Source organism: Podarcis vaucheri, assembly GCF_965113315.1.
Source record: "Podarcis vaucheri genome assembly, chromosome: 8".
NCBI classification, from domain to species: domain Eukaryota; kingdom Metazoa; phylum Chordata; class Lepidosauria; order Squamata; family Lacertidae; genus Podarcis; species Podarcis vaucheri.
In genome coordinates this window covers 86,140,029-86,166,196 of record NC_138766.1, presented here as the reverse complement: position 1 = coordinate 86,166,196, position 26,168 = coordinate 86,140,029, and the positions used below count along the sequence as shown (strand labels likewise).

At 44.1% G+C, this 26,168-nt stretch overlaps 1 protein-coding gene across 4 annotated transcripts; it reads left to right on the top strand.

The window, feature by feature from the left end:
- The first annotated feature begins 529 nt into the window (after positions 1–529).
- On the top strand, positions 530–26,168 carry LOC309539463 (solute carrier family 2, facilitated glucose transporter member 5-like). Of its 4 annotated transcripts, none has more exons than XM_082235753.1 (13): positions 530–636; positions 1,411–1,490; positions 4,081–4,176; positions 8,817–8,968; positions 9,659–9,783; positions 11,193–11,345; positions 11,595–11,720; positions 13,020–13,207; positions 14,096–14,206; positions 16,444–16,545; positions 24,290–24,365; positions 24,487–24,614; positions 25,930–26,168. In XM_082235753.1, the coding sequence occupies exons 2-13, from the start codon at positions 1,446–1,448 to the stop codon at positions 26,101–26,103; spliced, it is 1,476 nt and encodes a 491-aa protein (XP_082091879.1). In that variant the 5' UTR covers positions 530–636; positions 1,411–1,445; the 3' UTR covers positions 26,104–26,168. The 4 variants fall into 4 exon arrangements, with proteins under 4 accessions (XP_082091879.1, XP_082091880.1, XP_082091882.1 ...); XM_082235754.1 differs by having other exon boundaries at positions 620–699; XM_082235756.1 differs by lacking the exons at positions 530–636; positions 1,411–1,490 and adding an exon at positions 1,307–1,410.

Sequence of the window (26,168 nt, the reverse complement as noted above, 5' to 3'; positions counted from 1 at the left end):
CTATCAATGGAGGAGCGGCTAATATAGAGTTGCACCATATGCTAGCTGGTAAAAGAGCCTCCAGTTGAGAAGGACAGGATTGGCAGGGAAAGGCAGTGGTTAGAACGTGGATATCCAGCATGAGAACTGACATGTTCCCAAAAAAACAGCTCCCTATTATGAAACGTGAAACATTGGAAGCTACATGAGATGTAGCATTTGTATAAAGCAATTTACCGTCCCTTCCAGGACATCATATTGCGGTCCTCAGAACCACTCTGGAAGGTAGGTCACTATGATTAAATCCATCTTGCAGGTGGAGACAGGATGTAGTCTGTCTAGGGCCACCTATGCAATCATGCATGCCAGATGAGGACTTCCAGATTCATAGCTCAACCATTTCCCAGATTTGGTATTCTAGACCTATCGTCCCACCAAATAACCCACATTAATTTATCATCAGAATGCAACCCTAAACCATTCTCCACTGCAAGCAGAGATATTTCATCATCTCAACTGTCAACAGCTTCCTGGAACCTTCAGACATCCAACCTCTGATTGGCTCTCACCACACTGCCATAGTTCTGAATGCTTTGTTCCAATATAAAGGAGGACTTGACTCAGTTCCTCTCTCCTCACAATTAAGAGAAAGCTACTGTAAGTTTGTGAACTCTTGCCTACTCATCAAACACTAATCTGCTTAATACTCCTCACAGCCAGGTGGGGAGGCTGCCTATAGACAGATTCTATCTGTAGCCAGTTCTGTGGTTATTTATACAATTAATGGCACTGGGCTCAATAGCTCCTGTACTAGATCCTTCAGGAATTTCAGCAAATATTAAAAGGGTCAGTGCAAGAGGACTAACATGGTTCCCTGCCATGATTATCTCGCTGCCAATGATTTGGTGATGGCCAGTTGTGCTCTGATAATCTATGAAGTCGTGAAATACAAATTTAATAAATGAATAATAATTCATCATGGCAGATCCTTCCCTGTATCCCCAAGGAGAATTCAAAAAGTCAGGCAGCAATGCTCAATTTACTTGGATCTGCATGGCTGTACTCCTGTGAGCCTTCAACTACTATGCAACAATAAGCTTTATCAAAAGATCTTCAGCCAAAGGAAATGCAACTTTTAGCTTTTAATTAGAAGTGCAAACAATATTGCAAAGTAGTGTTAAAATTTAAGCAGCTAGTGTGATGAAGAAGAAACCCCATCAAAGATCAAGTAAAAACCAAGCATTGACTTGATTATTTTCCATAGTCCAACTTCCTCTAAGCTAATGTCACAAGCTTTACCAGCTCATTCACCAGGCAGAGCAAGGAAGGTCCATCAGTTATCCTAATGCATCCAACACATCTCATAATTACTCCTGCTGTATCAATCTAGTGCTTGGAGCAAATCGGAAACACTATCTTGTTCTCCAACAGGTGAGCCTTATTTTCTGACTGCTACAGAAGAAAACATGATTAAAAATAAGAAGCTCGTCAATGCAGCATTAAGGAGACGGGTGAGCTTGGAGGACTTTGTCCAAACACTGAGGTTTATGGGAAATCTAAGTTGATGCATAAATCTTTTCCAGACTTCCAAAAGGTACCCATAGTACTTTGGGTTTGATGCAGAATTTGTCGTTCTAAGGGTGCAAACCTATGGACAATAACTTGATGTTAGCTGAATGGGCTTAAGAGCCATACAAAGTCTCCCCATTCTGGTCCTGCCCTCACCATGCCCCCAGAATGCATTCATTCATTCATTCATTCATTCAATCGCTCATTCATTCAATTTAAACCAACCTCAACTCATCCAGCTTCGGTTCAGAATTTGTCGTTCTTAGAGTACTGTAGTACTGTAGTACCAATGAACAGCTTTCATTGTGCTTTCTCTATCCATGGATCCAAGGCAATTTATATATTAAATCTCTATGATTATTTAATATGTTGATATAGTATAACAAAGAACTGATAAGACAGTATATTAAGGTATAATAGCATTATACCTATGTATTACTATTAATAGTAATCAATTCATATCATCATTTTATTCATGCAATGTAATGCAATGTGTTATTTAATATGTTTCCATGTTAACCTCCATTATGTAAATTATAATTTACAAAATCAAAATCCTGAGCTAAGCGATTTCGTAGGAATGTCATAACCAAGAGACAACAGAGCAGCAGAATAGATGTACAGCTAACAGCTGTGGCAGGGTGTGTGGGGGGGGGGGGATTTACTGCATGCTGAGCAAACATCAGAGTGGGTCCTGGGATAGCTGGGGAAAGACTTTGATCAGCAAAGTGCCAACAAAGAGAAGCCTTTTCCCTTAATAAACATCTGCCTCATTCCAGTCTTTCACCTGTGCCTATCTTACCCCCAAGCAGGGGGTTGGACTGGATGATGATCACGTTCAGCTCTATCTCTATGGATGGGTTTGGTTGGCAGCAGAGTTGTATTGGCAGCTTCTGTTGTATTGGCTCTGTTGTACAAAGTCACCCAGCTCCAAGGTTATGGTGAAGCTTGAACTAACCACAAGGTAGGATGCCATACCAGATCCATATTGCGCAGACCACACATCCGCTCAGGGTGTGAACCCGAACAGTTTCAATTTCCCAGTATTTTGGAGCTTGAGTGAACATGGGAAGCCCTTTAAAAATGTTTTTTGCTAATTGAATATAAATCGATTCCAGGTACCAATTTTTGCAGATCAAGAAACAGAGAAGACAAATTGAGAAATTTGAAAATTTGAACAAGTGGGTAGGGTAAGATGGGGTGGAGACAAAGAACATGTGGCTTCTCATTTCCAACTATATGTGGTCCCTTTTGAAATCTGGATGTCATATTTCCAGTATTTACAGTGTATTTAGGAATATTTCCAGGAACATCCATGCTTCCTGGGGACGTGATGGGAGTTGCAATGGACCTTGATGGTTCAAGTGGGGAGAAACATGAGAAATAAACTAGTAATATGCCAATTATGACTTGGGTGCTTCCAGCAAGATACCAGAAACAATGTTCTCAGTGTTAGGATGCAGAGGAACAGTGTGGTAGACACTAGCCCTATTCATGTGTTGTTAAATAGGTGTAGGGCAATCCCAGGTGCATCAGGGAGTTGCTCTCTGCCTCTTCCCCCAGTGCTACATCTATCCCTGTGCTCCTGCTATCCACACGGAGTGTTGACATCTGAAACATGGGATCCACACAATGAAAGAACCCAATGGCGCAGAAAGTACACCCACAAGCTTATAGAACTTCTATATCATGGGTAGGCAAACTAAGGCCCGGGGGCTGGATCTGGCCCAATCGCCTTCTAAATCCGGACCGTGGATGGTCCAGGAATCAGCGTGTTGTTTGTCGGGATTCAAGCTTGTCTTCAAGAGAAACTGGCCACTCTCCAGGCACCCGGCTTGAATCACCGGTTGACCTCCCTGTCTGCATTCCCGGCAAGATCCAGGCAAGGTCGCGATTGGCGATCCTCCTCAACGTGAAGAGAACACACCACTCTTTCCTGCCCCCCCCCAGGGGCAGGGGAAAGAGATAGACAGAAACGTATTTACATGCCTTTATTTCTGTCTTTGCAGCGTTACAGAAAAACACGTCTGCTCTCTTCAAACTCCAACAGCAGAGAGACAAACTCCTCCTGTACTTCCTGTACAGCTCATATTACACTGTGAGCTAATTCCGGTGCTTCGCACTGTGAAAAGACTGTCCCTCTGTTTCCCATGGAAATGGTCCCAACATTCCCATTATGTTTTGCTTCCAAGCTAGCAGCTCGCGGCCGCATCGCTTCTATATCGTGTTACACAAGTAGAATGTGTCCTTTTATTTAAAATGCATCTCTGGGTTATTTGTGGGGCCTGCCTGGTGTTTTTACATGAGTAGAATGTGTGATTTCATTTAAAATGCAACTCTGGGTTATTTGTGGGGCATAGGAATTGGTTCATCCTCCCCACCCAAAAAAATATAGTCCAGCCTCCCACAAGGTCTGAGGGACAGTGGCCCCCTGCTGAAAAGGTTTGCTGACCCCTGTTCTATGTCAGAAGCTGTCCACATGTATTTTGACCTGTACATTCTCCTCACAGTATATGCTGCTCCTTTCTGTAGGACTTGTCAAAGATGCTTATTTGGGTTTCATTGGCTTCCTGCCTCCTATCACAGCATGACGGTTTCAGTATGGGGGTACTCTTCTCTTCATCTATGGTAAGATGGCATGCAGTGGAGATGGCTTTTTAATACAGGGGTTACAGTAGGGCTGGGGGCTTTTTTTGCGCTGTTGAGGGCCACATTTTGTCCAGGGTAATTTGATGGTAGGGGTGAAAGGATCTTCCAGTTTCAGTTTGAACAGTTTCTCATTTTCCCAATCTTAGATTTAGTCTCCCACCTTTCTGCAGCGAGATGCTGATTTTTTGTGTGAAAAGAAAACTCTTTAATATTTTTTCTAATAATCTTTCTCATTTTTTGTCTTACGTTTTGACTACTGTATAGATTTGTGCAAGGAATTTCTCCTTAATATAATCCATTTTTTTGACTGTTACATTTAATAGTGGATTCATTTTATGCACACTTTTACTCTGTTTTTGTTGTTGTTTAGTTGTCATAGTCGTTCGACTCTCCATGACCCCATGAACCAGAGTATGCCTTGGAAACTCTCACTTTCTTCTCAAAGCTTCTCCTTTTTTATGTCCATGGAGTTTTCTTGTCAAAATACTGGAGTGGATTGCCAGTTCCTTCTCCAGGTGGATCACATTTAGTCTAAACTCTTGGCTATGACCTGTCCGTATTGGGTGGCCCTGCACAGCATAGCTCATAGCTTCTCTGAGTTATTCAAGCCCCTTCACCATGACAAGCCAGTGATTCATGAAGGGGTTTACTCTGTTACTTGACCATAAATTTGTTTTTGCAGAGAGAGGGTGGGGATTCCTCTTTTCTAAAGCTTCATGGGTATATATGAGCTCAACAAGATGGGAACTTCATGCCACCAAAACCTCTTTCTCTCTGGCCCTTGGGAAGTCACTAGGTGAATCCTCTCATCAGTCCTGCCTCACATTTCCTTTTGCCAGGCTGGAACTGTTGCAATACCTCCTTGCTTGCTAGAATGGATAATCACACTGAGAGCCGGTGTGGTGTAGTGGTTAAGAGCGGTAGTCTCGTAATCTGGGGAACCCGGTTCGCGTCTCCGCTCCTCCACATGCGGCTGCTGGGTGACCTTGGGCCAGTCACACTTCTTTGAAGTCTCTCAGCCCCACTCACCTCACAGAGTGTTTGTTGTGGGGGAGGAAGGGAAAGGAGAATGTTAGCCGCTTTGAGACTCCTGAAGGGGAGTGAAAGGCAGGATATCAAATCCAAACTACTACTACTACTACTACTACTACTACTACTCTTCTTCTTCTTCTTCTTCTTCTTCTTCTTCTTCTTCTGCTTCTTCTGCTTCTTCTGCTTCTTCTGCTTCTTCTCTTAGAGCAATCAAATGAAACTTTAACACAAAGCATGATAAAATCTGAATGCCAGAATGCGGCCCCTGAAAGGCTGCTTATTGCAGGATGCATCTTATGGGATGATAAAGGTCCCATAGAAGACCTCAATCTCTGACTAGGGTGGGGGTTTCATCTGGCCCCTGCTGCACATGCATGCGAATCTTCACGTACATGGATGCACAGTGAAAATGCACGACTTCCATTCCATTTCACCCCATATCCCTTCCAACTGCTCCACTGTAATTCAAACCACTACCACTGGATTCGCCTGTGTTGTAGGTAACCTATAATTTGTAAGCTACGTCGATCTTTAGTCTGAGCCTTCAAAAAAATATTCTGTATAAAAAATTGAGGGACCATTATGGTCAAGTTATGAATGCAACCCGCATCAGGAGCAAGCTGTTTCTGAATAAATGAACAAACAAGGACTGCAGAGCATAATAATAATAATAATAATAATAATAATAATAATAATAATAATAATAATTTATTATTTATTCCCCACCCATCTGGCTCAGTTTCCCCAGCCACTCTGGGCGGCTCCCAATCAAATGTTAAAAACAGTACAGCATTAAATATTAAAAACTTCCCTGAACAAGGCTGCCTTCAGATGTCTTTTAAAGATAGGATAGATGCTTATTTCCTTCACATCTGAAGGGAGGGTGTTCCACAGGGTGGGCGCCACTACCGAGAAGGCCCTCTGGTTCCCTGTAACCTCACTTTTCGCAATGAGGGAACCGCCAGAAGGCCCTCGGCCCTGTATCTCAGTGTCTGGGGTGTACAATGGGGGTGGAGATTCTCCTTCAGGTATACAGGACCAAGGCCATTTAGGGCTTTAAAGGTCAGCACCAACACTTTGAATTGTGCTCGGAAGCGTACTGGGAGCCAATGCAGATCTCTCAGGTCCGGTGTTATGTGGTCCCGGAGGCCACTCCCAGTTACCAGTCTAGCTGCTGCATTCTGGATTAATTGCAGTTTCCGGGTCACCTTCAATGGTAGCCCCACGTAGAGCGCATTGCAGTAGTCCAAGTGGGAGATAGCTAGAGCACGAACCACTCTGGCGAGACAGTCCGCGGGCATGTAGGGTCTTAGCGTGCGTACCAGGTGGAGTTGGTAGACAGCCACCATGGACACAGAATTAACCTGCACCTCCATGGACAGCTGTGAGTCCAAAATGACTCCCAGGCTACACACCTGGTCCTTTAGGGGCACAGTTACCCCATTCAGGACCAAGGAATCCCCCACACCCTCCCACCCCATTATTATTATTATTATTAGTAGTAGTAGTAGTAGTAGTATTGTTGTTGTTGTTGTTTAGTCGTTTAGTCGTGTCCGACTCTTCGTGACCCCATGGACCAGAGCACACCAGGCACTTCTGTCCTCCACTGCCTCCCGCAGTTTGATCAAACTCATGCTAGTAGCTTCAAGAACACCATCCAACCATCTCATTCTCTGTCGTCCCCTTCTCCTTGTGCCCTCCATCTTTCCCAACATCAGGGTCTTTTCCAGGGAGTCCTCTCTTCTCATGAGGTGGCCAAAGTATTGGAGCCTCAGCTTCACGATCTGTCCTTCCAGTGACCACTCAGGGCTGATTTCCTTCAGAATGGATAGGTTTGATCTTCTTGCAGTCCATGGGACTCTCAAGAGTCTCCTCCAGCACCATAATTCAAAAGCATCAATTCTTCGGCGATCAGCCTTCTTTATGGTCCAGCTCTCACTTCCATACATCACTACTGGGAAAACCATGGCTTTTACTATACGGACCTTTGTTGGCAAGGTGATGTCTCTGCTTTTTAAGATGTTGTCTAGGTTTGCCATCGCCTTTCTCCCAAGGAGCAGGCGTCTTTTAATTTCGTAACTGCTGTCACCATCTGCAGTGATCATGGAGCCCAAGAAAGTAAAATCTCTCACTGCCTCCATTTCTTCCCCATCTATTTGCCAGGAGGTGATGGGCCCAGTGGCCATGATCTTCGTTTTTTTGATGTTGAGCTTCAGACCATATTTTGCGCTCTCCTCTTTCACCCTCATTAAAAGGTTCTTTAATTCCTCTTCACTTTCTGCCATCAAGGTTGTGTCATCTGCATATCTGAGGTTGTTGATATTTCTTCCGGCAATCTTAATTCCGGCTTGGGATTCATCCAGCCCAGCCTTTCGCATGATGAATTCTGCATATAAGTTAAATAAGCAGGGAGACAATATACAGCCTTGCCGTACTCCTTTCCCAATTTGGAACCAATCAGTTGTTCCATATCCAGTTCTAACTGTAGCTTCTTGTCCCACATAGAGATTTCGCAGGAGACAGATGAGGTGATCAGGCACTCCCATTTCTTTAAGAACTTGCCATAGTTTGCTGTGGTCAACACAGTCAAAGGCTTTTGCATAGTCAATGAAGCAGAAGTAGATGTCTTTCTGGAACTCTCTGGCTTTCTCCATAATCCAGCGCATGTTTGCAATTTGGTCTCTGGTTCCTCTGCCTCTTCTAAATCCAGCTTGCACTTCTGGGAGTTCTCGGTCCACATACTGCTTGAGCCTTCCTAGTAGAATTTTAAGCATAACCTTGCTAGCATGTGAAATGAGTGAAATTGTGCGGTAGTTGGAGCATTCTTTGGCACTGCCTTTCTTTGGGATTGGAATGTAGACTGATCTTCTCCAATCCTCTGGCCACTGCTGAGTTTTCCAAACTTGCTGGCATATTGAGTGTAGCACCTTAACAGCATCATCTTTTAAAATTTTAAACAGTTCAGCTGGAATACCATCACTTCCACTGGCCTTGTTATTTGCAGTGCTTTCTAAGGCCCATTTGACTTCACTCCTCAGGATGTCTGGCTCAAGGTCAGCAACCACACTACCTGGGGTGTACGAGACATCCATATCTTTCTGGTATAATTCCTCTGTGTATTCTTGCCACCTCTTCTTGATGTCTTCTGCTTCAGTTAGATCTTTACCACTTTTGTCCTTTATTATGGTAATCTTTGTACGAAATGTTCCTTTCATATTTCCGATTTTCTTGAACAGATCTCTGGTTCTTCCCATTCTGTTGCTTTCCTCTATTTCTTTGCATTGCTCGTTTAAGTAGTAGTATACTTCCCTTCATTTGTAGATCTCAGGGCATACCTGTAAACATACAAGATAAAACTAGCTCCCCTTAGAGCTTGTCCTTCGGGATTCTTCCATCTCCCATTCTGTGGACAGAACTAAGTCAGCATAGATGTTGCTGAGACATAAGTGTGAACGTGCCGGGAATGTGGGCTTGGCTGACTGGCCATGCTCTTGAGGGTTTCCTACAGCTCTGGTGCTCTTAGCTTTTCCTGTCACATAATCTGTTAGAGGGGTCCTAATCCTGAACGTTATGTGTTTCTCTCACAGGACATTCGGGACATTTTTAACTTAACAGGATATACTGAGGTGCAGGTCGAAATTTCTGAGATAGGCCTGGTCGCAACTGAAATGACGTTCATGTTCTTTGGAAACATTGCTGGGGCCCTTGTTGTTGGCTGGTTGGTGGAGAGATATGGCAGGTATAAAAATAAACACGTGACAGGTAAACTACACTAGTCCTGCTTTCCTGCTTTGCAGGGGGTTGGACTAGATGACTTCGGGGTCCCTTCAAACTGTGCAATTCTATGATTCTATGATTGTCATGGTGGTGGTGGGGCTGCTGACCTACATGCCCCCCCGTAACATCAAATAAATGATACAATGTCATCAGTATTGCTGGTTTCATTCCCCGTGCCCAGGACATTCAACCACATGTAAAGGGAAACTCAGGAGGGAAATTAAGTGATGTCAGATCACCTTCCCCTATTATTAGCCATTTCAGAGAGGGATGTGGCAGGGAAAGAAAAAGTATGATCTAATGAGGTGCCTCAAATCCTATTTGATGACCATTAGTCAGGTAATGAAACTTTGTTTTTAAGAAGGTGGGAAGACACCCTCCAGTTATATATAAACTTTGAGCAACGTCTCCTGAAATCTGTAGGTGGGGGCGGGGAGGGTTCCTGGGCAATTTTACCAGGCTTGGCAGTGGGAACTTCAATGCCTTGGGTACTTTTTGTCTGTTTTCAAAACTAGCAAAACCAAAAGAAATTATTGCCCAAACATTATTGACTGTATTACAATTCCATAGTTTTTCTCAATTGTCTGGTCTTTTGATTGTACCTTACATTCCCTGGTATCGCACCCCCAATCTCCTTTTACTGTCTTTACAGGAAAGGTGCGTTAGTGATAACTAACTTTTTGTGCATTACCTCTTCTGTGGTATCGCTTTTTTCGCGTAAGTTTAGATTCTATGGAGGCATCCTCTTCACCTTCTTCTATAGTGGAATATGTTCAGGTGAGTCAGGGTCCTGGATTCAACATCTTGCTTTTTTAAAAAAGAAAAGAAAAAGAAGGCCCGTTGCAAGGTGGTTATTTCTACCCCGTCTATCTGGGTGGGTTTCCCCAGACACTCTGGGCGGCTTCCAACAGAAGGTTAAAAATACATTAAAACATCAGTCATTAAAAACTTCCCTAAAAAGGGCTGCCTTCAGATGTCTTCTAGATGTCATATAGTTGTTTATTAAGGAGTGATAAGATGAACTCAGACAACGATCTAGTTTAAAAATGGCCACAACTTTATTGGCTGCAGATGTAGGTGGAACTTTGGCTCAGGCATTGGGCATACTGTATGTCCGTTCCAGCCTCCTGCAAGAATCTTGAACCCATTTCAGGATTTGGGCAACCAGTCCAATGAGACAGGACTCCACCCATGATCTTCAGTCTTTGGTCTTCTTCTTCCTTTGGCCCTTCTGCCAACTGCGCTGAGCGTGTTCAGTGGAGCTAGCTTAAATGCATCATCATATTTATGATGTCAAATGCTCTAGCTTTGGCAAGGAGCATGGGAAAGAAATTTTCAAAGTTGAGAGGCAGCAACTGAGAACACCTTTCTGTGTTTATTCAGGACCCTGACTTTCTGTGCTCAATTTTGCTTACAAGTGGGCAAAATCTTCATATCTATGGTGTCAAATGCCATCTCACCTTGCAGTTTGACCCACTGGCCATACATACAAGTTGTGAAGGACAGAATGGCATTTTGCAGAAGCCCACAGGGGACATCATGACATCATAGGAATCTACCTACCGTATTTTTCACTCTATAAGATGCACTTTTTCTCTCCTAAAAAGTAAGGGGAAATGTGTGTGCGTCTTAGGGAGCGAATGCAGTCTGCGCTGCTATCCCAGAAGCCAGAACAACGAGAGGGATCACTGTGCAGCGCTCCCTCTTGCTGTTCTAGCTTCTGGCTTAGCCCCTCAGTCCCTTCCCCCACCTCCCAGAAAATCCCCCAAGAGCCACACAGTGTGTGTGTGTGGCTCTTGGGGGCTTTTCCCTGAGGAGGGAGAAGGGCAGCCCTTCAGTGATGGGCTGCCCTCCTCCCTCCTTGGGGAAAAGCTTGCAAGCGCCGCACACACGCTCCACGCGGCTCGTGAAAGGAAGCGCCGAGCAGAGCCTGCTCAGTGCTCTCTTTAAAGAATTTCCCCCCCTTGCATTCCCCCTCTAAAAAATAGGTGCGTCTTATGGTCAGGTGCATCTTATGCAGCAAAAATGTGACTCGCTGTGCCATGCAGACATGCCTATGCATTTCTGCACATCACGTCATGTGCATATTGTGAAGGATCCCTTGAAATCATATACTTGTTTATACATTTCTGCACATTATGCCACACACTCATTGTGAATTGTGCTTTAATTTATCATCGAACCAGGAATAATCTTCGGTGTTGTCCCTCTGTATCTTCTTGAGATTTCCCCTAAAAGCCTGAGAGGAGGCATAACGATGATGCACCATCTGTTTTCTTCTCTCGGTTATCTGTTGTTTGAGATACTTGCTCTTCAGCAACTCCTTGGGGCCCCACGAGGTAATTCAAAAGAATTAATATTTTGGCTTACAGCAGTGGCGTAGCGTGGGTTGTCAGCACCCGGGGCAAGGCAAGTAATTTGTGCCCCCTAACCCGTGGATTTGCGCCCCCTAACCCTAACCCCCAGATGTTGCGCCCGGTGCGGCCGGCCCCCCCTGCACCCCCCACGCTATGCCACTGGCTTACAGCATATAAAATGTTCCAGCACAGTTCTCCCCCGCATTATCACCACACTATCTCCTTGCTTAGGTCACCCAATTCTGGCAACCTTTCCTGTAATCATGCCAGTACTTCAGAGTTTTGTGCTGCCCTACCTTCCTGAAAGTCCTAGGTATCTTTTCATCCAGAGGAAGGATGTAGTGAGTGCAAGACAAGGTAAAATATTCTGAATTGTACAGTTTCTATTAATCTTCTTAATATAGAGTTATCAACAGCCATTCTGTAACAAAGCAGATACACGTGAGGTGGAATCGAATACTAGTCCTACTCAGAACAGATCCAATGAAGTAAATAAACATGACTAACCTAGGTACATTGGTTTCAATAGGTTTACTCTGAATAGGATTTAAACTACAACCCATTGCCATGAACCACATGGAGATGTTGTGCCAGGGCTGCTCACAGGGAGAGGAGGAACGGGATCTGCTCTCTGTGTCTGTTGCTGGGAAGCAGTCTGCTTGGAGACATTTGTACTCCACTGGTGTTGGACATCCTAGCGGAGGAGGGACAGATTGCTCCAGCAACCAGAGATACACAAAACTTGAGTTGGACACTGAGCTGGCCATACAGATTCAGGCCCAGTGTCCAAGAACACACTGTCAGATGCACTGCAACAAACAGATTCAGCCTACTTGTTGAAGTGCCTTCTTGTTTGCCCATCACTTGGAACAAGAATTATTCAAATGACTGTGCCCACCCAGTTCTTCAAAATGAGAGCCAAGGGGCTCTGGCAGGCATTCAGACAATGTCTTAGCTTATGCCTAGCCATGTACTTTAATTTTTATTCAAGTTTTTTATATTACAAAACAGATAAAGAGGCAAACATATATCTATTGCCTCCAATTTCAATTCATAGTCTTTTTCACAGTTCTTTTACATATAGTGAGAGACACTTTTGTCATAGTCAAAATAAAAAAAATCCTTCCAGTAGCACCTTAAAGACCAACTAAGTTAGTTCTTGGTATGAGCTTTCGTGTGCATGCACACTTCTTCAGATACAGTGTGTATCTGAAGAAATGTGCACGCACACGAAAGCTCATACCAAGAACTAACTTAGTTGGTCTTTAAGGTGCTACTGGAAGGAATTTTTTTATTTTGAGTATGGCAGACCAACACGGCTACCTATCTGTAACTGGAACTTTTGTCATAGACATCTTGCATTTAGGGAAAAGGGAGGGGGAGAGAGATGTGTTATTGTTCTTTTGTTCTATTGCTTATTTTTAGTTTAGTAGGTTTGTGTCAGCATCATGTGGGTAGGTCCTTTGTTTATGTATTTCATTTTATTGTTAACCTGAGAGATTAGGGGGTCCCGAGCTTGGTTGGCTGCATTCAGCTGACTGCAGTGTGGCTTGTTTGTTGAGGGAGGAAGGCTGGTTGTTGGGTCAGGTTAGCCATAGTGATTCGTATGCTGTTGGGGAATTTTCCTCCTTTGACGTCTAATCCTTTCTAATCCAGCACTGAAGAAGCTAAGAGAAAGGGATGATGTGGAGGATGAGATTGAAGAGCTGAAGCTGGAGGACATCACTGAGAAGCAAGAAAAGAATATGAATCCTCTAAAACTGCTGAGGACCCCAAGTCTACGACGAGAAGTGTTCCCCATAGTTGCCTTGATTGGTGGAGAACAGCTCAATGCCCTCAATTCGGTAAGGAAAGCAAGATCCTAAGATGTTAGGAGGGTGAGCCTGGTAAAACGAGGGTCCATTTCAAACCAAGTTCAGAGGCACCAGTTATCACTTTTTGTCTCGAGGAATGCCCCAGATCTTTTCACCAAGGGAGCTGTTTTGTTCTCCGGATTCTATTCCAGGGGCTGGGACTATCCAACCCACCCTACTGTGAATTCTGTGGCCCAGCCAATGTTGTTGGACCCCAGTTCCCATCACCTCCAGCCAGCATGGCTAATGATTAGGAATCACTCACTCACTCACTCATTTTATTTGTTAAATCGATGCTCAAGGCAGCTTGCAACTTATAAAATAATACATAACAACAAATATAACCAAAGCAGTCATCAACAATAATGTTTGGAATAATGGGTGGATTTGTTCCAAAACATCTGGGTGTCTCTTCCATCATGAATGGTCATGTTCTCCTGGAAACATGGGTGTCAATAAAAAAAAATTGGGAGGGGGGCAAGTAAGTCCTGCCCCATATAAATGATAAATTGTGCTCAGTATTTCCCTGTATCTTTGTGAAGGCATTGAATGTCCCAAGATCACCCAGTGAGCTTCATGGGCAAGTGGGGATTTGAACCCTTTTCTCCCAGGTTCTAGTCTAACCACTCTAACCACTACACCACACTGGGTCGCAAGGAACCTGGAAGTAGTTTATCTTCTAGACTAAGAGCAGCTGACATACAAGGTTCAGTCCAAAAAGAGAGAGAGAAAGAACATTGCAGAATCAGAACACTGAGTTCAACATCCTGTTTCTCACATTAGCCCAAAGTGGAGTCTTCAAATTCTAATAACCTTAGGTGACCACCAGTTGTTTCTTCCAGTCACTCAAGGCTTTCCATTGTGTTGGTCTGATTTCAGGCATACTATTACTCAAAAAGAATCTACCTGGCTATGGGAGTAGAAATAGATAGCATCCAGCTGACTGTTATAGGCGGAATTGCTTTTTATTGCTGTGCAACCGCATTTACGGTAAGCCTCGCCAGATTTTTGTTCTCATGCTTTCTAATTCTTGAAAATCAGTCTTCTTAAAAGGACTGGTCTTTGCTGCGACTGTTTACATCCCTTCCATGGCTATTTATGATGCAACAGCTCCCTCCGCCCTCAATAAATCATGGGAATTGTAGGTCTATGAAGGTTCCCTCATTCTTCTTTGTAAGAGAACATAGATTTAAATGCGGTTCATGGAAACTGCAAATTGACTGAAGCAGGTTATTATTATTATTTTTTTAAAGAAAAATCCCTTTTCAAATTTGTTTTAATATGTTTGATGTTCTTATTTTTTCTCCACTTGAGATAGAAAAGAAAACTCACATCCTTCTATCATAGAACTGCAGTTCCCAAGATCCTTTGAGAAAGCAGAAAGGAGCAATCCTATACAGAAGAAGCTGGTGTAGAGCAAGCCAGTGTACATTTACATGGTGTCAAGGTACATGACATCCAATTTTAGGGTTGCTGCTGCTCTGCTTAACCATGGCAGAGGGGAAACTGCAATGCGCTCTACGTGGGGCTACCTTTGAAGGTGACCCAGAAACAAACAACTAATCCAGAATACAACAGCTAGACTGGTTACTGAGAGTGGTCACTGGGACCATATAACACAGGTTCTAAAGAATCTTCATTGGCTCCCATTGCATTTCTGAGCACAATTCAAAGTGTTGGCACTGACCTTTAAAGCCCTAAATGGCCTCAGCCCAGTAAACCTGAAGGAGCGTCTCCTCCCCCATCGTTCAGTCCAGACATTGAGATCCTCTTCCAAGGTTCTTCCACTGGCTCCCTCACTGTGAGAAGTGAGGTTACAGGGAACGAGGCAGAGGGCCTTCTCAGTAGAGTCACCCTCTCTGTGGAACGCCCTCCATTCAGATGTCAAGGAAACAAACAACTGACTTTTAGAAGACATCTGAAGGCTTCCCTGTATTGGGAAGTTTTCAGTGTTTGATGTTTTAGTATGTTCTGATATGTGCTGTGAGCTGCCCAGAGTGGCTGGGGAAACTCAGTCATATGGGTGGGGTATAAATAATAAAATGTTGTTGTTGTTAAACAAGCCTTTAAAATAGCACTCTACGCCACATTGCCAGGTCACGTGACTGGGCTGAATGTGCTTAAGTCATCACTCTCTGGTCCCATCCCTGCCACACACCCAGAATATCCCCTTTTTTGGAACTTACACTGCCCCCAGTTCTGCCAACTTATATCATTGGCTGAGCTGGGGTTGGATAACTGAGGCCAGGGGATCCAGTGCATCCTAAGATGAGCCTGGGATGCAGTTGTTACCTAAGCCTGGGATGCAGTTGTTACCTCATGAGCCTGGGATGCAGTTGTTACCTAAGCCTGGGATGCAGTTGTTACCTAAGCCTGGGATGCAGTTGTTACCTAAGCCTGGGATGCAGTTGTTACCTAAGCCTGGGATGCAGTTGTTACCTCATGAGCCTGGGATGCAGTTGTTACCTAAGCCTGGGATGCAGTTGTTACCTCATGAGCCTGGGATGCAGTTCTTACCTAAAGACTGCTAGCTAAGATATCTCTGTACACCTCTACCATGTGCCCCCTTGCTTTGCTCCCCCCCAAAACGAATCTCCTGCCCCAATGTTCAACTCTTTCCAAACCGGGGAGTTACTTCATAGAATCACAGCATTGGAAAGGATCCTGAGTCTAGTCCAACCTCCTGCAATGCAGAAATATGCAGCTGTCCCATATGGGGATCAAACCTGCAACCTTGCTGTTATCAGCACCATACTTTAAGCAACTGAACTATTTGACCTTATAATCATGGCTGGACTCTTCTACACCTTTTCCAATGCTGTGATATTGTTGTTGTGAAAATTTTGTCTAATGGCATTATTGCTTCAGGAGTTTTATCTTCAGTCTCCTCCCTGTTGATCCCTTACAGAGAATTCACTTTTTTTTCACAGCTGCCATGTGCTGGGGACAACATTTTCCTTGAGCTGCCCACCGTGTAGTGGGGAGATCTTAGTGGGGAGAATTGCCCCAATATGCATCGTTTATGCTTTCTTATACACACTCAAAGAAATCCAAAAGTGTCATTAGCAGGGAGAGAAACCAAGCTAGGATTTCTTCAGCATGACTTGTTTGTATATATGCTTTTAATTTTATCTTTAATAGTGCTTTCTGCCAGCTGTACAGGTAAAGGCATAAGCTAACTAGCTTGTAGCTAAGAAGATCTTTTTCTTTCTCTTTATACTCTTTAGGCCTATCTCGCTGATTCCAAGGGGCACAGGTTGATGCTTCTCATTGGCTTTGGAATGAGTATCATTTCCTGTGTTCTGTTAACCCTGAGCCTGGAACTACAGGTTTGTGATTGGTGGCATTTGGAACTGAGAATGACTAAGGGTTCTGCTCTTTGCCTCTGTTCCTTCCTCTGTAACAGCTCCAAAGTACTGGGCAAATAGGCAGTAGATGTGTCAGAACATTTATTTTCTTGAAATATTTTCCATTTTCTGATCTTCCCTGTGAAAGTCAGGTGGGTGTTCCACTCCAAGGCAAGAGCTCTCAAAGAGATCTTCACTCTTTGGGCCAGCAGTTCTATGGAATAAGAGATGGTAATTGCTTAATAGAAAAAATTATGAAGATATAGCATAGGTGGTATCTGACAACCAACAGATTAGCAAAAATGCCAAAATCAATAAAAGGTAACTGTTGGAAGTATAAAACAACAGAAGGAACCTTCTACCACATGTGGTGGTTATGCAGCATAATTTAAAATTATTGGGAAATGATTTAAAAAAACCTTTTGTTAAAAACCCAGAAGCACTACTGCTGGGGTTAACAACAACAAAAGTTTCCAATAAAGAAAGAAAGATGTTTCTGTCGCGTATTCCACGCGGCGTTTTCAGCAAAACACTTAAGAGTTCCAGGTTTTTCAGTGCAGTCCTTTTTTAATGTGAGCTTTATACAGGCTATATACAAAAGAAACAGTCCATACAGAGTACTTACAAACGAATACTCTCCACCACAGCACCACCACACTACAGCACAACCACCACACCCCCTATTTAAACAGGCTTTCCTTTTTAAAACAGGTGATAGCCAATTACACTAATCACACTCCTGCTGAGTCACTCTGACCCAGCAGAGTATTGCATCATCCTGTTGAAGCCTGCAGACTTATCCAGTATCCTGCGAATCCCAACACTCCTCCTTAAGTCAAAGGCTTGAGACCCAATAATTCTCTTAAGTCTCGAAATTTAGGAGCATCCAAACATTTTGTATACAAATCTGCCACATTACATTTTGTGTTACAGTGCTGTACCTTTAACACATTTCTTTCCAAAGCATTTTTCACATTTCCGTATCTTATCGCAATATGTTTACTCTTGCTCTTAAAGTTCTGTTGGTTAGCAAGCTGTTGTGCAGCCATGTTGTCACTTAGCACAGTGATTGGCATTTTAGAAGGTATTCCAAGCTCTTTTGTTAGGCAAGCAAACCACTCTATTTGTGACACACATTCACTTATGGCTGAGTACTCTGCTTCACAAGTACTTGTGGCAACAAATGTTTGTTTCTGGGATTTCCACTGAACCAGGGCATTTCCAATATATATGGCATAGCCAGTGGTAGACTTTCCATTTTCTCTGTCCCCCCAGCTGGCATCAGCATATGCATACACTTGCTGATCATATTCTGTATCCAGCACCAGTTTGTAATCTTTTGTGCCTTTCAGATACCTTAGGATTCTTTTAAGTGCTACCCAATCTCTCTGAGCCGGGTCTGCACTTCTTTGGCTTAACATGTGCACTGCCAATGTTATGTCGGGTCTTGTCCAACAACTTAAATATAACAAAGAACCCAACAGAGAATGAAACGCTGTTGCATTCTCACATTTTTGCCCTTCTGGTTCATTTTTGTACTGGGTAGTTATGGGAGGGGACGCGGGTGGCGCTGTGGGCTAAAGCCTCAACGCCTAGGGCTTGCCGATCGAAAGGTCGGCGGTTCGAATCCCCGCGGCGGGGTGTGCTCCCGCTGCTCGGTCCCAGCGCCTGCCCACCTAGCAGTTCGAAAGCACCTCCGGGTGCAAGTAGATAAATAGGTACCGCTTACCAGCGGGAAGGTAAACGGCGTTCCGTGTGCGGCTCTGGCTCGCCAGAGCAGCGATGTCACGCTGGCCACGTGACCCGGAAGTGTCCCCGGACAGCGCTGGCCCCCGGCCAATAAATGTGAGATGGGCGCACAAACCCCACAGTCTGTCAAGACTGGCCCGTTCGGGCAGGGGTACCTTTACCTTTACCTTTAGTTATGGGAGTGTCAACCTCATTTGCCCTCTCCATTCCATATGTCTTCAGTAACTTTTCGATTTTTTCCTTCTGACTCAGAGAATAAATGCCCTCTTCATTTCTCTGAACCTCTACTCCTAAGTAATTTTGAATCTCTCCCAGATACTTCAGTTTGTATTTGTTACCTAGGCTGTTTATAAACCAAGACACTTGCTTTTGTGCAGTTGTTATTAGACAGATATCATCAACATACAAAAGTAAATAACAAACACTTCCATGCACCATTGCTGAATATAAACAGGAATCAGCCAGGCTTTGTTTGAATCCCATCTTTTTCAAAGTTGTGTCTATGCATTCATGCCATAGACGTGCACTTTGGTGCAACCCGTATAGTGCCCTTTGCAGTTTTAATACCATGCTGTCTTTTTCTAGCTCATAACCTGGTATTTGCTGTAAATATACTTCAGCGTCAATAGGAGCATTTAAATATGCTGAGGCAACATCAAAATGATTAACTTTTAACCCTCTCAGACTTGCCATTGCTAAAACTGATTTTACTGTTTCAGCCTTTGCTGTTGGGGCAAACACTTCATCATAATGTATCATTTTCCTCTGTGTAAAGCCCCGTGCAACCAACCTGGCTTTCCTCTGACAACTACCATCAGCCAGCTTTTTCACTTTAAAAACCCACTTACAGCTTATGGGCTTTTTACCTTCAGGCAATTCTGTAGGTACAAACACATTGTTGTTTAGCAGAGAGTTATACTCTGCCTGCATTGCCTTTAACCACGCCTCTTTCTCTAGAGTAGGTAACTCTTGCACTTCTTCAAAGTTTTCTGGCTCAGTTACACAAACCTGGTTTATGGTGGCTGGGAACCCATAATGGTCTGGAGGTTGACCTTTATTACTTCTTGCAGACCTCCTTGGTTCATTAATCTCACCCCCTGGGCTACCTTCAGGACTGCTTTTGGGGTGGATTGACTCTGCAGATCTACCTCCTCCTGTCCCTGTTGCACTTTCTTCTCTCCCCTGCTCCATACTAGCAGCTGGAGAAAAATGCTCAACCTTTACTTCCTCCCTTTCAGTTTCTCTGGGAGAGCTGCCAATTCTTAGCTTTGTTTCAGCTGCCTTATCAGGTATGCTCGGCAGTAAAACTTTTTCTGGCAGCAGGTTTGCATGTATCTTGGGCCAATTTCTTTGCTCATTAAAGCTGGCTGATCGACTATAACTCAAAAGGTTTTTATCATCTTCAAACCTGTAGGCTTTCGTACCACTTTCATACCCAAGAAATAGCAACTGCTGTGCCCTTTTCCCACCTTTTCTCCAGTTTTTCACAGGTATGTCAACCCATGCCTTTGTCCCAAAGATTCTTAAATGTTGCAAACTGGGACTTTTGTTATAGAGAATTTTATAGGGTATGTCATCTAGTACCCTTGACCACAAGCGATTCCCAATATAATTCGCGGTCTTAATACTTTCAGCCCAGTACTTAATTGGAAGATTTGCATCTGCTAACAATGCTTTCATTTGTGTCTGCAAGACACCTCCCCTACGCTCTGCTACTCCGTTCTCTTGAGGCGTGGCCACATTGGTAAGCCTATGTTTAATCCCTTGGGCACGCAACCAGTTTCTTAGGGAGCTTGCCATAAACTCCCCTCCCCTGTCTGACTGAATAGAGCACACCTTTTCACCAAGTTGCCTTTCTACCCCTCTTACCCAGAACTTCAAAGTTTGGGCAACGTCAGATTTTTGCTTTAATGGATAAACCCAGCCAAATCTAGAAAAATCATCCACTAGGATTAAACAATACTTGTTGTGGGAGACACTTGGTGGAAAAGGACCAGTTACATCAGCATGGATCAACTCCAGTGGTTTTTTGGTTTCTCTCTGGCTTGCTCTTGCTACTGGGCAAGCCCTGCTTTTAACCTCCTTGCAGATATTGCAGTCTAAGTAATTATTACAACTTTTTATGTTTTTCATCCCCCCACACAACTCCAATGTTTTGTTTAGCACCTTATAGCTAGCATGAGCCAGACGCCTGTGCAGGAGATGAATACACATATCATGGGTCGGGACATTTTGCACATTTGCAACCTTAGATTCACACTGCAGTACATACATATTAGTTCTAAGGCTAGCATTTGCCAACACTGCCCCATTTTGCTTTATCTGGCACTGATCTCCCACAAAATTTACTTCAAAGCCTGCTTTTGCCAAATCAGGAATGCTCAGGAGATTGTTTTGCAAACTAGGCACACACAACACATTCCTGAATGTGTGTCCCAGCTGTGGGAACACAACCTCCCCCTCACAAACCACATTAGCTTTCTGGCCCGTAGCAAGACTTACATGTTTTTTGTTTGAAGCCCTAGCATCAGTTAGCAGTCCTTTTCTTTTACAAAAAGTTTGAGAAGCTCCACTGTCCAGAACCCACAGTTCCTCATTTTCTTGACCATCTGCAGACACCCAAGCGGTAGACTCCCTCTGCTGCCACTTGTGCTTCCGCTGTTTTTGTTGTTTTCTCGGGCAGTCCCGGAGCAGATGTCCACTGGACTTGCAGCAAAAACACCTTTTTACTTTGTTGACCACCGGCTGGTCTGCAGCAGCTCCTCCTGGCTGTTTCTCCGGCTCCCGACACCTCTGCTCTTCCTGGCTGTTGTTCCCTCTGGGATGCTCCAACAGCTGGGCTGAGGTCATCTTTCGCTCTGCACGCCTGTCCTCCTCTGCATACAACCGTCCGGTCACGTATTCCAGAGTCAGCTTATCAGTCTCTACAGACTCGAGGGAGTTGACCAGCATATCATAGCTGTCATCAAGGGAACTCAGGACTATAAAGACTTTGTCCTCTTCCCCCACAGGCCTCCCTCTTAAGGCTAGCTCCTGGAAACAGCCTGTTAGGAATTTTAGGTGGTTTACCAGGGAGTCCCCCGGTTTCTTCCGACACCGGTACAGTCTCCTGGTCAGTGTTATCAGTGAGCCAGCTGTCTCTCGCACATGGACAGCCTTGAGCGCATTCCACGCCTCACTTGCCGTCACCTTATCAGCTACGTAGACTAGCTGGCTGTCGTCCACTCCAAGGATGATCGTAGCCAAAGCTTTCTCATCCTTTTCATCCTCCTCAGGGGGCTGCGGTGGCTCTTCCACCACTTTCCACAGGCCCTCACGCTTGAGGAAGTGTTCCATGCGGACCGACCAGATGCTGTAGTTCGTGGCCGTCAGCTTCTCCAGCAACACACCAGTTCTGGACTGCTCCATCCCTGCAGCTCACCTCCAGCACCCACGGCTAGATAACTGCCACCTGTACTCTTGCGCAGCGGGAGCGTGCTGGGCCCATAACCCTGTCGCGTATTCCACACGGCGTTTTCAGCAAAACACTTAAGAGTTCCTAAGAGTTCCAGGTTTTTCAGTGCAGTCCTTTTTTAATGTGAGCTTTATACAGGCTATATACAAAAGAAACAGTCCATACAGAGTACTTACAAATGAATACTCTCCACCACAGCACCACCACACTACAGCACAACCACCACACCCCCTGTTAAACAGGCTTTCCTTTTTAAAACAGGTGATAGCCAGTTACACTTATCACACTCCTGCTGAGTCACTCTGACCCAGCAGAGTATTGCATCATCCTGTTGAAGCCTGCAGACTTATCCAGTATCCTGCGAATCCCAACAGTTTCTGTATGCCACAACGGCTGCCCGCATATTATTAGCACAAAAATTGAAAAATGATAAAGTGCCAATGAAAGAAGTCTGGCATATTAAACTGTTAGAATATGTGGAGTTAGCAGGGATAACCACTCGAATAAGAAACCAAAACGATGAAAGATGTAAAGAAGACCAGATACTATTTACATAATATATGGGAAAGTATTATGAGCAAACATTTTACCTAGCAGGATGGTAAAATTTTCAACAGAGTAAGAAATAATTCAAGAATATAAAAGTGGTTGTGATAGACAGGGTGAACTAAAGAAACACGAGGAAAAGAAGGGTTAAAAGAACCATGGAAAGAGAAGATAGGAAGTCAATGAATGTTTTCTGATTTTTTTGTCGATTATTTAAAATCTTTGAAAGGAACTATATTTCTTTTTTGTATCATTTTTGTTTATGCTTTATTGATGTGGAATGTTATCAGAAAAGCAAATAAATGAAATATTTTTTAAGAGGTGGCAGTTGCAAATATGGGATGTATCAAGAGTTCCTATACTCCAGATGTTGGATTCCAGTTTGCATCAGCCTCAACCAGCATGCTTAATGATTAGGGATGATGTGAATTATGATCCAGCAACATCTGGAGGATGCCACATTGATTGCCCCTGAGCTACATGAAGGACACCTGACATTAGGGGTTCGTCCACATTTGAGCCTAATCTCACGTGGAATCCATGTTTCCTCTGTTTGAATCCATCCATGTTTCCTACACACACATGTACATTTGCAGTTGGAATCGAAGAAAAAATCCACTCATTCCCATTAGTACCAGCTGGCATTTCCTTTTGTCTTAGTCCTGTCTTCCAGGTTGCTTTTTAAAGAATGTGCTGATTTTTCACAAACTGGGCATACATGCAGGAATCAGCTAAGACGACAATGAGCATTTTCAAAGAAATTGCATCTGTCACAATAGCACAGAGAGCGCATATCCACACATCCCCAATTCATTGCAAACTTCTATGGCATACTTCATTTTACGTTCAATCCCCAAAAGATAGGCATTTTCAGTTCCAAAACAGGAAGATTATTATAATCAATGGTAAAAGGGGGGGAATGAAGCAGGGAGATCTGGAGAATTCATCATTTTCAGTTACTGAATTGCACAAATCTGATTAAAATAAAAATAAAAATGAGAAACAAAACAGCAGAGATCATAGCAATAGGTGCCACTGCTACCCACACAGTATTGGTGTTATGGGGAGGTAGGGTGTGTGGAAATGGGAGTAGCCAAAAAGGATACTTCATCCCACTGGGGAAAAAGTGAGGTGATGTGTCTTTTGCCTTGAATGGAGTTGTATTTTTTATTTTTATTTTTATTTGGATTATCCTTGGATTTGTGAAATTTGAATTTACAGGGAGGAACATGCAGAATAGGAGCTGTTTGAGAGGGACTACATGTTCAGACATGGGTGGTGCTGTGGTCTAAACCACTAAGCCTAGGGCTTGCTGATTGGAAGGTCAGCGGTTCAAATCCCCGCGACAGAGTGAGCTCCTGTTGTTCGGTCCCAGCTCTTGCCAACCTAGCAGTTCAAAAGCACGTCAAAGTGCAAGTAGATAAATAGGTACCACTCTGGCGGGAAGGTAAACAGCATTTCCGTGTGCTGCTCTGGTTTCTCCAGAAGCGACTTAGTCATGCTGGCCACATGACTCGGAAAAACTGTCTGCGGACAAACATCAGCTCCCTTAGCCAGTGAAGAAGAAGAAGAAGAAGAAGAAGAAGAAGAAGAAGAAGAAGAAGAGGAGGAGGAGGAGGAGGAGGAGGAGGAGGAGGAGGAGGAGGAGATTGGATTTGATATCCCGCCTTTCACTCCCCTTCAGGAGTCTCAAAGCGGCTAACATTCTTCTTTCCCTTCCTCCCCCACAACAAACACTCTGTGAGGTGAGTGGGGCTGAGAGACTTCAAAGAAGTGTGACTGGCCCAAGGTCACCCAGCAGCTGCAGCTGAAGCGAGATGAGCGGCGCAACCCCAGAGTCCTTCATGACTGGACTTAACTGTCAGGGGTCCTTTACCTTTTACATGTGGAAAATGTTGCCTAAATATGGACACATGAAATCCAGGTATAAATGACCCCCAGTATGTAATGGAAATACTACCCTACTTTCTTCAACAGGACACCTTCCCAGAAATGGTGTATTTCAGCTCAGTTACTGACCTCTTGTTCATCTTTGGAGAAGGCTTAGGAACAGGTAAGTGCTCAGATGATGTTCTGTGCTCTTTAGATGATGCAAAAGATATGAATACAATAGATACTCCCCCCAAAAGGTGAAAAGATGGTATTTAATTTCTGAATCATTTCTCTCTACTTAGGTCCTGTTCCAACTGTAATTGTGATGGAGTTGTTTCTTCAGTCATCTCGGTCATCAGCCCTTGTGATCGCAGGAATAGTGCATTGGTTAACGAGCTATTTTGCAGACATGACAACCATTTATGTGGAGGTGAGTGATTTTGAATGTCAGTTTGATAAAGAGCGCATCTTTCCAGTCACTAAACTAAGCTCAACCCCTTCCCACACCATTATTGTCCCCCTCCAAACCCACAAGTCTTTAGAGTGATTTTGATTTATTTGCCATTATTCCTTCCCCTTCCCCAATCCAGTCAGTGTGTTTTGTTAAAGCTGAATGTTAGATTGTTTCAGAAATATGCAGCATACGTTTGTCAGCTGGGTTCGGTGTATTGATGGGGAAACTTTGCCCTTCTAGATGTTGATGGGTTTTAAATTCTAACATCTCTGCATAATCGCCATTCTTGCTAGGGCTTATGGGAGTTGGAACCCTACAACTTCTAGGTGGCCACGACTTCTACGTTTAGTAGGTAGACTTGGGGTTCAAATGCCCAGTTGGTCATGAAGCCCATGAGCAACCCATGTCTTTGGGCAAATCACTCTTGCTCTCAGGTGATAACCCACATCTCACTGACAGAGCACATGGTTTGCATGCAGAAGGTCCCAGAATGAACGTCAGACACCTCCACGGAAGTCCTCAAAATATCTCTGTTTGAGAAGCTGTAGAGCTGCCTCCAGGCAGCATAGACAATAGCAAGTTAGATGGACAAGTAGTCTGTCTCTGTAGAAGGCACTGTTATATGTTCATAACTGTGATTGGTTTTCTCTCGCCACAAGGAAGAGAGACACCAGTCATTATTCCTTACAACAGAGGTATGGTGGCAGCAACAGCTGTAGCATGCACAGCTTGGAGACTGGATCTGGGCCCTGCCACACACCATGCCACCCCTATACTGACCTCTTGGCAAAAAGGAGGTGCTGCTGGTTTCCTGATGTAGATCTTTATTTCACCACAACCCTGTTCCTGATACAGATCTTGCCCCTTCTTCCCCAGTGGATAGAGGTGACTCAATAATTAGGGAGCAGCACAACAGTAGGGAAGACTCTGCTTAGTCTCCTCCCCCACCCACAAGACCAATAGTACCTTCCAAGGCAAGAAAGACTTAGCTAGGGTTTTGGGTGGACTGGCAAGGTTCTGGGACAAGTGGTAGCAGCAGGAAGATCCCAACCCTCAATGTGCAAGACAGCATGAAGCAAAACTGAGGCAGGCCAATATGGGGCAGAAATGACAGGAGCTTCACAATCTACCCCTCATCCTGAACTGCCATCTGGCACAAATATGGCAGCAAGGGTAAGAGGGTGACTGGTCTTGATCTCTTTGTGGGAGAAAGTCAAGGAGAATATTTGTACAACAGGTGAATAAAAAGATTCTGATTCTTTCCTCCCCTCTCCTTTTCTTTCATCTCTAGGCATATATTGGACCCTTCATTTTCCTTCTTTTCTGGCCTATCTCTGTAGCCACAATTTTTTATATCTTCCGGTATGTCCCAGAAACGAAAAACAGGACCTTTGTGGGTATCAGGAGACGCACAGCATTGAAAAAGGCCGTGAAGGTCCACATCCAGAAGCAGGCGGAAAAGTAGAAACTCAGGAAGCACCCCTTTCGGCAGATTGTTTGTTTGTCTATTAAATAGATTTTTGAGACTAA